The sequence below is a fragment of the Pipistrellus kuhlii genome, unplaced genomic scaffold (genome assembly GCF_014108245.1).
Source record: "Pipistrellus kuhlii isolate mPipKuh1 unplaced genomic scaffold, mPipKuh1.p scaffold_m20_p_1, whole genome shotgun sequence".
Taxonomy (NCBI): domain Eukaryota; kingdom Metazoa; phylum Chordata; class Mammalia; order Chiroptera; family Vespertilionidae; genus Pipistrellus; species Pipistrellus kuhlii.
In genome coordinates, this window is record NW_023425404.1 from 136,851,013 (window position 1) to 136,864,127 (window position 13,115).

Genomic DNA, 13,115 nt, shown 5'->3' on the forward strand with positions numbered 1-13,115 from the left:
GTACTGCTGAGGAACAATCCACCTTAAAAGCCACAAAAAAAGTGTTTAGCTCATTAATATGCAATTTGGACATAGCTGGGCATGGAAGGTTCGATTCTACTTCACACAAGAACTCAACAGGGATTTCAGAATTTACTTCCATGATGGCTCATTCCCATGACCAGAGAGCCAATGCCAGCTAGGGGCCTCAGCTCCTCTTCAGCTGGACCTCCCTTGGGCTTCCTCCAAACATGGTGGGTGAGTGCCAACAATGTGTATCCCAAGAGATAAGAACTGGATGCTGCCAGTGTCTTAAGGCCTAGCTCAGAAAGTAACACAGTATCACTATCACCTATTTGACAAGCAATCACAGAATGGCGATTCAATGGGCAGGAACACAGATTCTATCTCTCAATGGGAAGAGTGTCAAATAATTTGGGGACATATTTTAAAACTATCATCCTCATTAAGGGCTGTTTTTAAATAGTTAATTTTAAAAGAGGAAATTTAAAGTCCATTCTCAGATTACTGTAAGCTCAGTCAAAGATTCTAGGGGAAAAAATCTAAAGAATGAGAGTAGTGTGTCGAAGGTGTGATGGGTATGCTTTTATGTGTGTTAGACATATGTTGGAGTTTCATAGGGTAGAAGTCACTGTTATATTCCCAGTTTGGAGGATGTTAATGTTCTTTAGGAATAATAAAAAAGCCTACTATAAGCCAGGTGCTCTGATTCATGAAGAGGTCAATATTTCAGGAAGCCTTTAATATGGTGAGAATGCCTGATATGCTGATGAAGCTAGCTAGTCTAAGCCTTGTCAAACACGGTGATTGAAAGAGGAAACTAGCTAATGGCCACAAAGAAGAGATCCATGCCAATGACCCAGCATGGAATGGGCAGGGAGCAAAAGGGCTAAGTGTGAAGAGAACTCAGAAGGCCAGAGTGAAAGCAAGAGAATGAAAGTGAAGAAGCTGTTTAGTTTAGGGGCAAGAGAGCTATTGAAGATGACAAGGGAGGAATGTAGCTAGAAGTAGCATGACCAAAGCCCGTTGATAAGAGGTTTATCCCAACAGAAGTATTGTGAAAAGAATCATCAAAGACATAGCAAAAACTGATATTTCTTTCTGCCCCTTGAAATTACAACCTGAGAAACAGATAATCCCTTGTGTGAAGTGTATTCTGAAAGCTTCTACACTTTCAGGACTACTGGATAGAGTAAGAACAGGTGTGTATTACGTTCATATGTATTTACACACTAGATATAGTATTGCAGAATAACATTATATTCTATAGATTATGTGAGAATCATAAGATAATATTACCCTTGGCCTGTAACTAGCATTTCAAAAATATTAACTACTATGATATATTCACTATAGCATTTCTACCTCTGAAAAATTCAAATTCACTGTGATATAGGTTGCTTGAAGATCCTCAAATTTATTTGCATTTTCTTTGAAGGAAATTTAGAGAACGATAAAATATTCTAAAAAGTGAAAAGTAGGGCAATTTCTTAATTATTCAGAGGGACCTGCTATACAAATTACCTTAAAAATTAATGCTTAGGGGGTAAGAGAGAGAGATCAATCAAAAAACTTGTAAGCCTAACCAATGGACACAGACAACAGGGGGGTGAGGGCATGAGTGGTGGGGGGGGGGGATGAGAGGGAGTAATGGGGGAATAAGGACATATATGTAATCAGTAAATTTTTTTTTAAATAAATGCTTATAATTATGTTTTGTGGACTTTATAAAATTATAAAACAACCTCTTTCCAATATTCTTAGAGGGATGATTTTTATCAGCTGTATCTTATTTCCTCATATTGATGTATCATAATGTGTTTAATCAATCTCATATTTTAAAATATTTTGTTTTTATAATTTTGGGCTATGAAAATAATGCTGCAACAAACACCTTTGAGCACAAATCTTCCCAGGCATCTCTGAATATTTCTTTTTGATAAAGACTTCTAAATAGAATTACTGAAATAAAAGAATATAAGTATTCATAAAACTTTTGACATGAGATTTTGAGATATCTCTCTACCTCCCATATCCCAACTCTGCCACACACCCCAAAACATGCAAACACACTATTTAGAAACTTCATATTTTAGCACTTTGTTTAAAATTACCCTGAAGGTGGAGGAATGGGAGACTCTTATTGGTTTGCTGGAATACATATTTTCCTGCAGAAAGTATGAACAATCCGCATACACACAAAGAAAGAGTGTATATGGGTTTACAAAATCACACCAATGATCTTCTTATGATTTTAAGTGTCTTCCTTTTACTCTGGGGTAAGACTCTCAACGTTGTGGTCCCCATACTAACAGCCTGGGCTTCACCTGGAAGACTTCACCTGGGAAATGCTCGGCCCGACTCAGGCCAGTTGAATCCAAAATGGAAAAGAGCTTCAGTGTTCTGTTTTAAGAAGCACTCAGGTGGTCCTCATGGACACAATTTGAGAACGATTGCTGTGGACCACAGGGCACTGGCAACCATAAGTTTTTGGAGGAAATCAGAAGGCCGCTGCTCCTGAGTAGAGAACTCCAGTCTTGACCCATCATGTTAGCATACTGGTCCACAATGAGATAGTGAGATAGACCCTTTTTGATCCTCATTTTCTTCAATGATTTTTTTTTTTTTTTTTTTAGTGGACACTATAAATGCTTATTTCAGGGTGTTTGCAAACTTTTTTTTAAAAGATCTTGCTTAAGAAATATTGCCTTCCTTCTTTTTCTGAAAGTTAATCTAGTCTTTATTTTTTATTTTTTTTTTCCCTTGAAAGGAGTGTAAGAGCAGTGGTCCCTGAAGAGAGAGTAAACTGCTTTGCTATGGATGCATCTTCCAAAGCCAATGTCACCACCAACAACATATCATGTCCTCTTAAGGTTTCAATTTCTTTCTTTCCTCTTAGTAACTTAACAGTAAGGGTGCTGGTCCAGGGCTTTATGAAAACTGGGCTTAAAGCTTGTTTTCAGCTCCACAGGTCCTTACCCGGTTCTTGCTGCTATGATTTTCAGTGGCCCATTTTCCCAGAGAGCTCTGACCTCCTTTTGGAATCTCTGGCCTGTTCTATAGGGTTGCAAAGGCAACTTGTGTGTATGTCTGGGCGCAGAAATTGGCAAGAGCAGAGAGAGATGGTGTTTAAAGTAACGGAAGACAAAAAGAATTCAATAGGATTTCCACATATTTATTTCATCACACATCATTTTAAATGTACAGCCAATGATAGGCTAAATAAACTTCTGTGTGTGCATGTGTGTGTGTGTGTGTGTGTGTTTGTGTATATTTAATAAACAAATGAACATCTGTTATGAGTTTTGGGTTTGTTACTATAAACACACTTTTCATGAATAAATATTTAAAAATGTTTAGCATGTCTCTTTTAATTTGAACAGATAAAAATCTTTCCTTGAATTCATATTTTAGAAGTCCAAATCCATCAGCACTAAATTCTCTCAGCCAACTCTAGCTTGTGTACAGATTGTAGTCACTAGAACTTTCACGATCAAACAGCTGAACAAAAGAGAAAATGATGACTACATCAAGTCCCTTATAAAGGACAGCGCACCACATTATGGTCTCCAAGAGACACAGCACACACAAAAATCAAATGGAGTTTCTGAAATTAATATCTCTAAATCTTATGTGTGAAGTCCAACGTTTTTGTAGGGCGGAATGCAGAGGACTGACTATGCGGTCAGCAGAAAGATGAGATGGTATGTGAATGTTGTATGCCTTCTCTCTCAATGCTCAATAAAACTAACAACAGAAGAGATACTAGTAAATATCAATTCATGAATTTGGCTGAGGAAGTATTTAAAAAGTCTTGTTCCCTCCTCCCTCCTCACACCTCCCACGAAAAAAAGGTCTGTTGTGTGTTTTTTTCCCTTGCATGAATATGTTTGGTAGAAACAATACATGTTTAAGATTCTATAGAAGGCTATATACACACTGAAAATTATTGAAACAAAATTGGGTTTTGAGTGTGTGTATGTATTTTTTAAATAAACAATAGTTTCTTTATAGGGAAGGATAATTCTCACTATATCAAATAGAATTTGCTAAAAGTATCACATTATTTTGGCTCAAAAAAATTGACACAGTTAGTGTTCTGAACAGGCCCAAATTTGGTCATCTGGGGTTTTTTCATAACTTTTTACAAAAATCTTAAATACAGCTAAATATGTAAACACTGTGCTCTCAGAGAGCAAGCACTTAGGCATGTCACATGGTTTCCCTCCTGGGGAGATGAATTCAAGTGGGACATCGCCCTTCAGTTTCAAAACCAACCCCCACCGGTGGAAGCACTCTCCGGCTGAGGGGGAAACACCACCTTGCACATATTAGCATTCTCTTGGTGGAGAGGGAATTCAGATCCTGCCACCATCATTTCTTTTCTTTTCCGCAAGACGTATCCTTTGCCTGTGGACAGCCTTTCATACTTGGTCTCAAATTGCCTGCAGAACAACAACAAATAGCAAAATCACACACTTAGTAAAGTCACCTCATGACTGCCAGAGCCACGCGCTGAGTGTGCCCTTGAAGCTTCTGTGTCGAAGCGATTTGAGAAAGGATGTGAGTACCAAGGACGACAGGCTTCCGTTCCCGTGAATGGGGTGTTGTTTTTCTTCCCCTTTCTTTTCACACAAACAGATACACTTCACATGCTTGGAATATAAGAGTCTGCTAGACATTCTCCTGGAATGGAGGACTACATTCCTCTCAGTGCTTTGTTAAGCTTTGCAAGCCTTGCTAGGCCCCCCTTTCCTCATCCTAGGAGCCCCACTTTGGGCTCAGTCCCCCTGTGAGGAAGGAGCAAGTGTAACTGGATTTAAGATGAGAATGCTGCCAGGGAAGCATTCCCAAAGCCGTAGCCAAAGGGAAATGTGGAACCAAACGAGGTAGTCCGGTGCCTGGATTGGTGGTTACTGCATTGTGACCATTGGAAGGGGGTGATTTTTAAAAATGCACTAATGGAGGTTTATTCTATATATACGTTAGTATAAACGAGCAACAGTTTAATATTCTGACTATAATCCATTCTATTCTGTAAAAATATAACTCATAATTATACTTATATCATTTATGCATATTTATATGGATCATGAAATGTCAAGAATATAAAGAAGGTGCTCAACTCTGGCTTACTTTTCAAAGAAGAAGAGGAAGATATGGCTGCTGTTTTAAGCAGACAAATTGCTTTCATGGTTAACAGTGTGTCAAGGAAGCCTCTACCACTCAGAGTATCACCTAGACTAAAGGCATTTTACTTGCACGTGATAGCATTGTCATAAATATGGTCACATGATTCAAAGGACACAGTTTAAAAGCCCTAGAGTGGGAGAGGTGTTGGGAAATTAACATGGCCAATTACATATTCAGTTTTTGAGACACTAAGAATTCTGCTGAAAATTTTACAAACTCTCAAGCTTTGGCCAAAACTTAAACAAGGTGGAGTTGCTGTTGTATGGATTACCTAAGCACTGTGAATTCATTTGGGCTCCTTAGCCATGGTAAGTGATTTCATGTTTTGTTTTGAGTTCTCTGTCCAGGAGACAACTTCGAAGATATAGCTGATAACAAATATATATCCGGTATTTTTGCTAAAACTACATGGCAATTCTTGTGGTAAATCAGATCCCTTTATTTCCTTGATAAATTGTTTCTAGAAAGAATATGATACCTCCTGAATTGAAAGAACTGGTCATTACAGTTCCTTGTTATCCTAGGGACTGACTCAATTTTTAGCCTCATCAAGAATTCTGTTACTAATTCAAAGATAATTTGTTTCATGAATTTCTTTTTACCATTTTCTTTTAATTTCTGAAAGTGAATGTTGAAGACTGGGTATGAGTTCTGGGAAGTGGGGCTGGCCCTGGAACATGCCCAAGCACTGCTTCTCACCTGTATGGAGCCTCAGCCCTGTCCATCTGCAGGCAGACTAGGAAGGGGTACTGAGAAAACTGCACGGTGGAGATAAACTCCATGCTGGCCTCCGTTTCCGCACTGATTTCCAGGCCAGCTTTCACAAAAGAGGAGTCCACAGTGATGTCACCAGCTATCACCACAGCCAACCTAAAGATTTGGGGCAGAAAAAACTATTAGCATTACATTTAACTGAGCTGGACTAACAGCTATAATTTCCCAGGATCTAAACTCATGATGCCAATGACTGTAAGGAAAGGGGCCAATATGCGAACTAAATGTGCTCAGAATTCTATTGGTAACCATGGCCCAATTAGTCCCAGGGATTGTGCAGTGAAGATTTGCTCTTCCCCTAAACCCTCCCTCAGTCTTCAGTTCTAGATGTGGGAATGAAATGTCTATCAGGTACTGCTGTTTGGTATGGGCCTACCATGAGACAAGATGAAAATGTTCCTGGAACCTGGTGTTCTCAGAAAGTCAGAAATATCTGAGTTACCTAAATTCAGCAAGAAGACAGCTAATGTTTATAATAATTTTCTTGCTCCCTTGGTTTCTCTGTTGGTGTCTAGGTAGCTATTTCAATTCCATTTTATTACTTTCTCCAAAGGGTCTCTAGAGAGCTAAGTCTATTTGAAAAAATATTGTCACAAAAAAAATTTCTATAGTGGGGCACAGTGGGTAGCCTAGGAATGACAGATATGATGGGTTCTCTAACAATTGCTCAGAGGAATAGATAGACAGATTGAATTGTCTAGGAAGAGTGGCTTGGATGAAAATGAAGAAGATAAATAACTCAGTAAAAGGCTTACCTCTAGGAACATTCTAATTTAATTGTAGACTTTCAGTAATATTGTGGGAAGTTACTCCTACAATTAAATCAGGGTTGTATGTACAAGCTTTTTTGATAGAGGTACTAATTTTTGCTGTGCAACTTAAAGCTTACCACCTACTGTTGTCAGGGTAAAAGTAGGTCAGAGGTATCCTGTTAAATCCCTGAATACCTCACTATACCTTCTAATATCTTAACATTCAACAAAGGCTTAAGAGAGAGTTTTAAATGAACAAATTAAAAATTGAGGATAGATTGGCTACAATGTGGATACTGATAGATTCTTAGGGATACAGTGTCCTTAAAAATCCAGATTTTGTTGTTGTTACTATTGTTGATTTCTTTCTACAAAAAAAATTAAATTCAATGTAATTTGGGGAAATTTCTACCTGGAAATACTTCAGAAAGAGGAAACGGATGACTGCTTAAATGAGAAGCCCTAAGTTATATTGCTGATCATTGCAATGACCACTCCATTTCTCATTCATTGGTTCATTTTAGTAACACTGTGGACCACAAATGTGCCAGCTTTTAATAGCTCTCAATCCCTTCATCCATAGTTCAAAAATCTATTGCATTTCAATTTCCTTTTTTGATGTTATAATAAACAGAAGGGTAATTCTTTTGATTATTGCAATGGTTCAGAAACATTGTTTGTGTTCAAAATGAAACATTTCACTTAATCTGACAGGTAGATTAGGAAAACTAAAGGAGCCAGGAACATTTTGTTTAGAAAAATGAATGATAACAAAAAAACCAAAAACTTAAGGACTGAATATTTAATATTTAGATTCTGCATAAAAGTGACCATTTAAAAAATTTTATCCACTGAAGACAGTAAAAGAGTAAAAACTTGAGATCCCAAATAGAGGAATAAGCTAAAAAAAAAAAAAAAAGTCTGCTTCAGAGTAGTTTCCTAATAGCACTGTCCACTAGTGAAGTGGAATACCACGAGAAGATGAACCTCTCATCCACTGGGCATGCTGTTTATGGATGTCTTTAAAAGTCAAGAGTCAAGATTCTTGGCTGAGTTGTATTAGGCGCTGACCTGTTCATAAGAAGCTATGGAAAGAATGACTTCCCATGGTTATTTCCTACTCTATGATTTAATGATTACAAATAGGAAGTATAGATCCTGATAAACAAACAGGGATACATCAAACTGAAAAGTTTTTGCACATAAAAGGAAACCATCAACAAAATGAAAAGACAACCCACTGAATGAAAAAACATATCAATGACACATCTGATAAGGGGTTAATATCCAAAATTTATAAAGAACTTCTATAACTCAACACCAGAGAAACAAACAACCGAATTAAAAAATGGGCAAAGGATCTGAAAAGATTTTCCTCCGAAGAAGAGATACAGATGGCCAACAGGCATATGAAAAAATGGACCTGTATGCATGCATGTAAGCATAACCAATGGATACAAGACACTGGGGGGTGAGGGCATGTATGGGAGTGGAGTTGGGAGTCAATAGGGAGATATGGATACCTTAATCAATAAAATAAAAAAATAACATTAAAAAAAGAAAAGATGTTCAACATCACTAATCATCAGAGAGGTGCAAATTACAACCACAATGAGATACCACCTCACACCTGCCAGAATAAATCAACAAACAACAAGTGCTGGGGAGGATGTTTCCTTAGTGCCAAGATTTGGAAGCAGCCCAAATGTCCATCAGTAGATGAAAAGCTGTGGTACATTTATAAAAGTGGAATATACTTGGCCATAAAAAAAAAAAAAGATTTTAGGACATGGATGGACCTGGAGAGCATTATACTAAGTGAAATAACTCAGTCAGAGAAGGACCAGTACCATACAACTTCACTCATATGTGGTAATTAATAAACAAAATAGAAACAGACTCAGCTAGAGAATAGACTGACAGCTGTCAGAGGGATTGTAGGGCTGGGTAAAAATGGTGAAGGGATTTTTGCCCCTTGAGTGTGGGGCAAAAAAACAACACAATAATAACAACTCATATACTCACATTATAGTGTGGTTATTACTAGAGGGAAAGGGGTGAGGAGGAAGGCAGAAGAAGGTATAGAGGGACAAATGGTGATGGAAGGAGACTTGAATTGAGGTGATGAACACACAATACAATATACAGATGATGTATTATAGAACTGTACTCCTGAAACCTACATAATTTTATTAACCAATGTCACCCCAATAAATTCAATAATAAATAAATAGTCAGAAAAAAGAGTATAGATTTTGAAAAGTCAGAAGGTTAAACAATTCCAAAACCTAATTTCTGAAGTTCTTTACATAAAATACTTACAGATTTTTCACTCGTGTTTTTGACTCACGGTACCACAAACTAAACTCCATTGCACCGGAAATATCAATAGCTAGAGCACCCTTGATGTCTATATTGGCCTTCAGTCCAGATTGCAGCTGCATCTCCTAGAAGCAAAAATATATAATAATAGTAGTAATAATCACTATTTAGCCAACCCCTTTGAAAAAGCACATTCAACCTCCTCCTGTAGATAATAGGATTTGAGCTGCATTATTGTTGGAATCTTTCTCTAGGCTTGTAAACACATTTTAGTTCTGCATTGGGAGGAGTCATGGTTTTCAAAGCGTGGTCCCCTGACAAGTAACATTAGCATCCTGGAAACTTGTTAGAAACACAAATCCCATACCTACTGAATTAGAAACTCTGAGGGTGGGATCCAGCAATCTTTGTTGTAACAAGTCCTCATGTTGATTGTGATGCATTCAAAATTGAGAATGACCAGATTAGGGGAAATGAAGGCATCTCTATCAGGAATCCAGCTGTGGCTTTGGAGTAGGTATGAGGGATTGGCTAAATGACCACTAATGGTCCTTTACCACTTTTATTGTTATATGCTGTGTCAGATAGAGACAACTGCATCCTGCTGGCAAAAGAAAATTATGATGAAAACTGCCAGTACAATGTAGATGTTCCAGGAATTGCCTAGTCCAGTTGGGAAAAGAAAGCAAGGCAATTGAACTAAGCCTTAATACCCTGCTCTTTGACATTTGCAATGACATCAAATTAATATGTTGTGTCCAACATGAGCTCAACAGCATATTCCAGAGGGACATTACTTGCTGACAAACATAGTTCCTTCTAAGCATTTTTATGGTCTGAACTTCATTGTTTTGTGCTGTTTGTGCCAGCATTTAGCTTTTAAGTCTTGAAGTTCCAATGTATATTAGCCCTGGTGATGTTGGCTGAAAATGTCTTTGGTTGGATTGGAATCAGATTGCCTGGGGACAGTGTTGAAGTGATAATGATTTGGGGGGAAAGGCTCAGTATCCTTAATTTAGACATTCCTTCAAAGATCTTAGGTTTATGGTAACTGGCAGCATGACCAACTTTATGTAATTACCCTACTCAGATCAAACTGTGTTTTCACCAACTATAAATGACACTATGTTGCTTTCTAGGAAGGATTCTGTTGATCTCCCGCAATTATCTTCACTTTCCAAAAAATGTGGCAGGGAATGTCAGTCAAAGGACTTGGCTTACAACCAGGTATACTAAAAAAGTCTGATTGTGGCGTGAAGTTACCTTTAACTGAAAGACACTTGGACAAAAGAATGAGATTCTCAACATAGAGTTAAAGACACTAATATAAAGGGACACAAATTACCCTGATAAAACCATAATTATGTCCACAGTTGAACCTATGCCTATGAACTGCAGAACCATAATATCAGAATTCCGCATTTGCACTGTGATTGTGATTGTTCTTAAATGAGCCCTACTGTGTGCCCTACCTCAGAAGTATTTCTTTCTTTGTATTTTCTTCTTAGATCTCAATTTGAAAAATTACAGTCTGTGATGTGGACTTTGGCTTTCCTACTGACCATACATTAGGTGGATGTCAAAACAAACCAAGTGTTCTGACAATCTTTACTTCATGAGAGGGATTAAGCTACATAGTGCAGTGGCTACACTTTTTCAGGTGTATAAAATGAGTGGAACGAACAGTTTTTAAGCACCAACTTTGTCCTAAGAGCTCTAGATTTGACATCTCATGCAATTCCCATATTAATCTTCCATGGTGACATTACATCTAAAGATTGAAAAGAAAAATCAGGCTTGGAGGCTACATGTGGAGCCAGAATGAGCACCCAGAATGCCTCTAGTTGGGGAGACTTCTACTCCCATCCATGGCTATAACAGAATCATAACTGTCTTTTGTTTCCTGGTGTTCAGGAAAGCATGTTCTGAGAAACACTGTAAAAGCGTGAGATCATAGGCTTGTGCCCATGTTTGACCCAGAATGCAAATTTATTTAAATTTTTGCCTATGAACTGGACCCGTGGTCGGCAAACTGCGGCTCGTGAGCCACGTGCGGCTCTTTGGCCCCTTGAGTGTGGCTCTTCCATAAAATACCATAGCCTGGGCGAGTCTATTTTGAAGAAGTGGCATTAGAAGAAGTTTAAGTTTAAAAAATTTGGCTCTCAAAAGAAATTTCAATCATTGTACTGTTGATATTTGGCTCTGTTGACTAAAGAGTTTGCTGACCACTGAACTTGAGGAATGAGATGCTGAAGCTTTGCGTTTGTAGCTAACATGACCCCTTGGTCTTTTACTTTTGGTCCTGAAGGTGTTTCTTACAGCTCAAACACTGACAATTTCACAACTCGTTCCACTGCTTCCATTCAGGAAAACACATTCTTTGCTGACTAAAGAGGGTCCCTCCTATTATGCTGACCTTATCAGACATCCTTCTCTGTGAGTAATCCAATGATCTGAAAACAGAGCGTGAGCACAGAGTAATTCCATCTGCCCTGGTGGCTATGACAGGCCACCCATTGCCAAAATTTCCTTCAACGTCAGCACTTGACCTAATGTGATATGTGTCTCTGAAGCTGGGATGGGAGCCTTGCAGAGCAGGGCACCTCAAACAGCTTATTTGTATAATAACCCCAGATCTTCCAAATACTCCAATCTGGAATATACAGACATTAGGTTATGTTTAATAGCCTGGGGGTGATCTTTCTCTTTGAATATGCCTTGGGTACCCTGGCTTAATGAATTAAAAAACAAAACAAAAAACTAATAAGATAATCTAGCTCAGGAGTCAGTGAACTATGGACTGTAGGCAAATCTGGCCCACTGGCTGTTTTTATAAAGAAAGGATTTTGAAACACTGCCACACTTATTTGTTACTACGTCACTATTGGCTACCTTCACTCTACAACAGCAGAGCTGAGTAGTTGCAATAGAGACCACATGTCCACGGGTTCACAAAGCCAAAAATATGTACTTTCTGCCCTTTTCATAAAAGTTTGACAACATTGATCTAGATTACTACTGATGTTTACATCCAGTTTTATACCTGCATTCATACCATTAGGCACTGTTGATGAGTAACCGAGTATATACATATGGTGCTGAACTATTATTATTCCTGTGTCTTAAAATACTAATTACATCCTCAGCACTCTTATGCCTTCTTCAGAGGATGAATCTCCCCAGAGGTAATAGTGCAAAGGAAATATACAGAGTAAAGATCAGACATAATAAGAGAATTGTTTTTATATGTGTGACCTTGAGAATTAAGGGATATGAGAGGCACTGCTGGTTGTTTTTCTTTTCACTCATATGAACAGAAACACAGTCTTGTGCACAGAGCTTTTCAACCATTTAAAAACTATATCCGCTTCTCTTGCAGCTAGAAACATCCACATGACATACTTTTGGTCAATAACCAAAGGTATTCCTTTTATAGATACTTAGTTTTTATAGGAATGGATAGGGCTTCCAGGAAAGTTTCTGAAAAAGAGTCAGACTTTCCTGCCCCTTCCTCCTTCTTGGATTGAGGTAATAGTGCTGGCAAGGCAGCAGCCATCTGATGATCATGGGGTGACAAGCATGAGGTTAAAAGCCACAAGTAAAAATGGCTGAGCTGAAGGGGAAAGTGCCTGGATCTTGTAATAACTTAGGATTTCTGTAGCAACACATTACCTACTGGATGACTACTTCCAAATATTTGTTATATGATAAAAAAAAAAACTATTTGGTTATACTACCCTATTTTTTGTTGTTGTTGTTATATGCAGCTATCCTAAGTGCTATGAGGAATAATAAAGATTAGATATTAATACTTAGTTTTAACCTTTGATGTTTTGGAGAGGTTTTAGTAAAATCTGCTATTTAAGGTCTCTCTCTCTCTCATGTCTTAAAATCTATGATTTCATAATTAGAACCCAACAAATCAGAATCCTCAAATTATCTGGCAAACAACAAAGCTGGTAAAAACTTTGGACTATCTGTTTCAAATGCCTTACTTTATTAGTAGGAAATCTTGGCTTAAAGCTATTAAGAACCTGCCCAAGAGCATACAGAAAGTAATGAGTAGGGACAAAA

General features: G+C 37.9%; 1 protein-coding gene across 1 annotated transcript in view; it reads right to left on the minus strand.

Annotated features, from left to right (window-relative positions):
- Window positions 1-3,159: 3,159 nt before the first annotated feature.
- LOC118703632 (microsomal triglyceride transfer protein) overlaps window positions 3,160-13,115 on the minus strand; it is a 47,814-nt gene continuing 37,858 nt past the window's right edge. Inside the window, exons 16-18 of the mRNA XM_036410751.2 lie at window positions 9,042-9,166; window positions 5,893-6,063; window positions 3,160-4,445 (exon numbers count right to left, since the gene is read on the minus strand). Of these exons, the coding sequence (XP_036266644.1) occupies window positions 4,268-4,445; window positions 5,893-6,063; window positions 9,042-9,166 (474 nt within the window). The 3' untranslated portion in view covers window positions 3,160-4,267. The remainder of the gene's footprint in view (window positions 4,446-5,892; window positions 6,064-9,041; window positions 9,167-13,115) is intronic.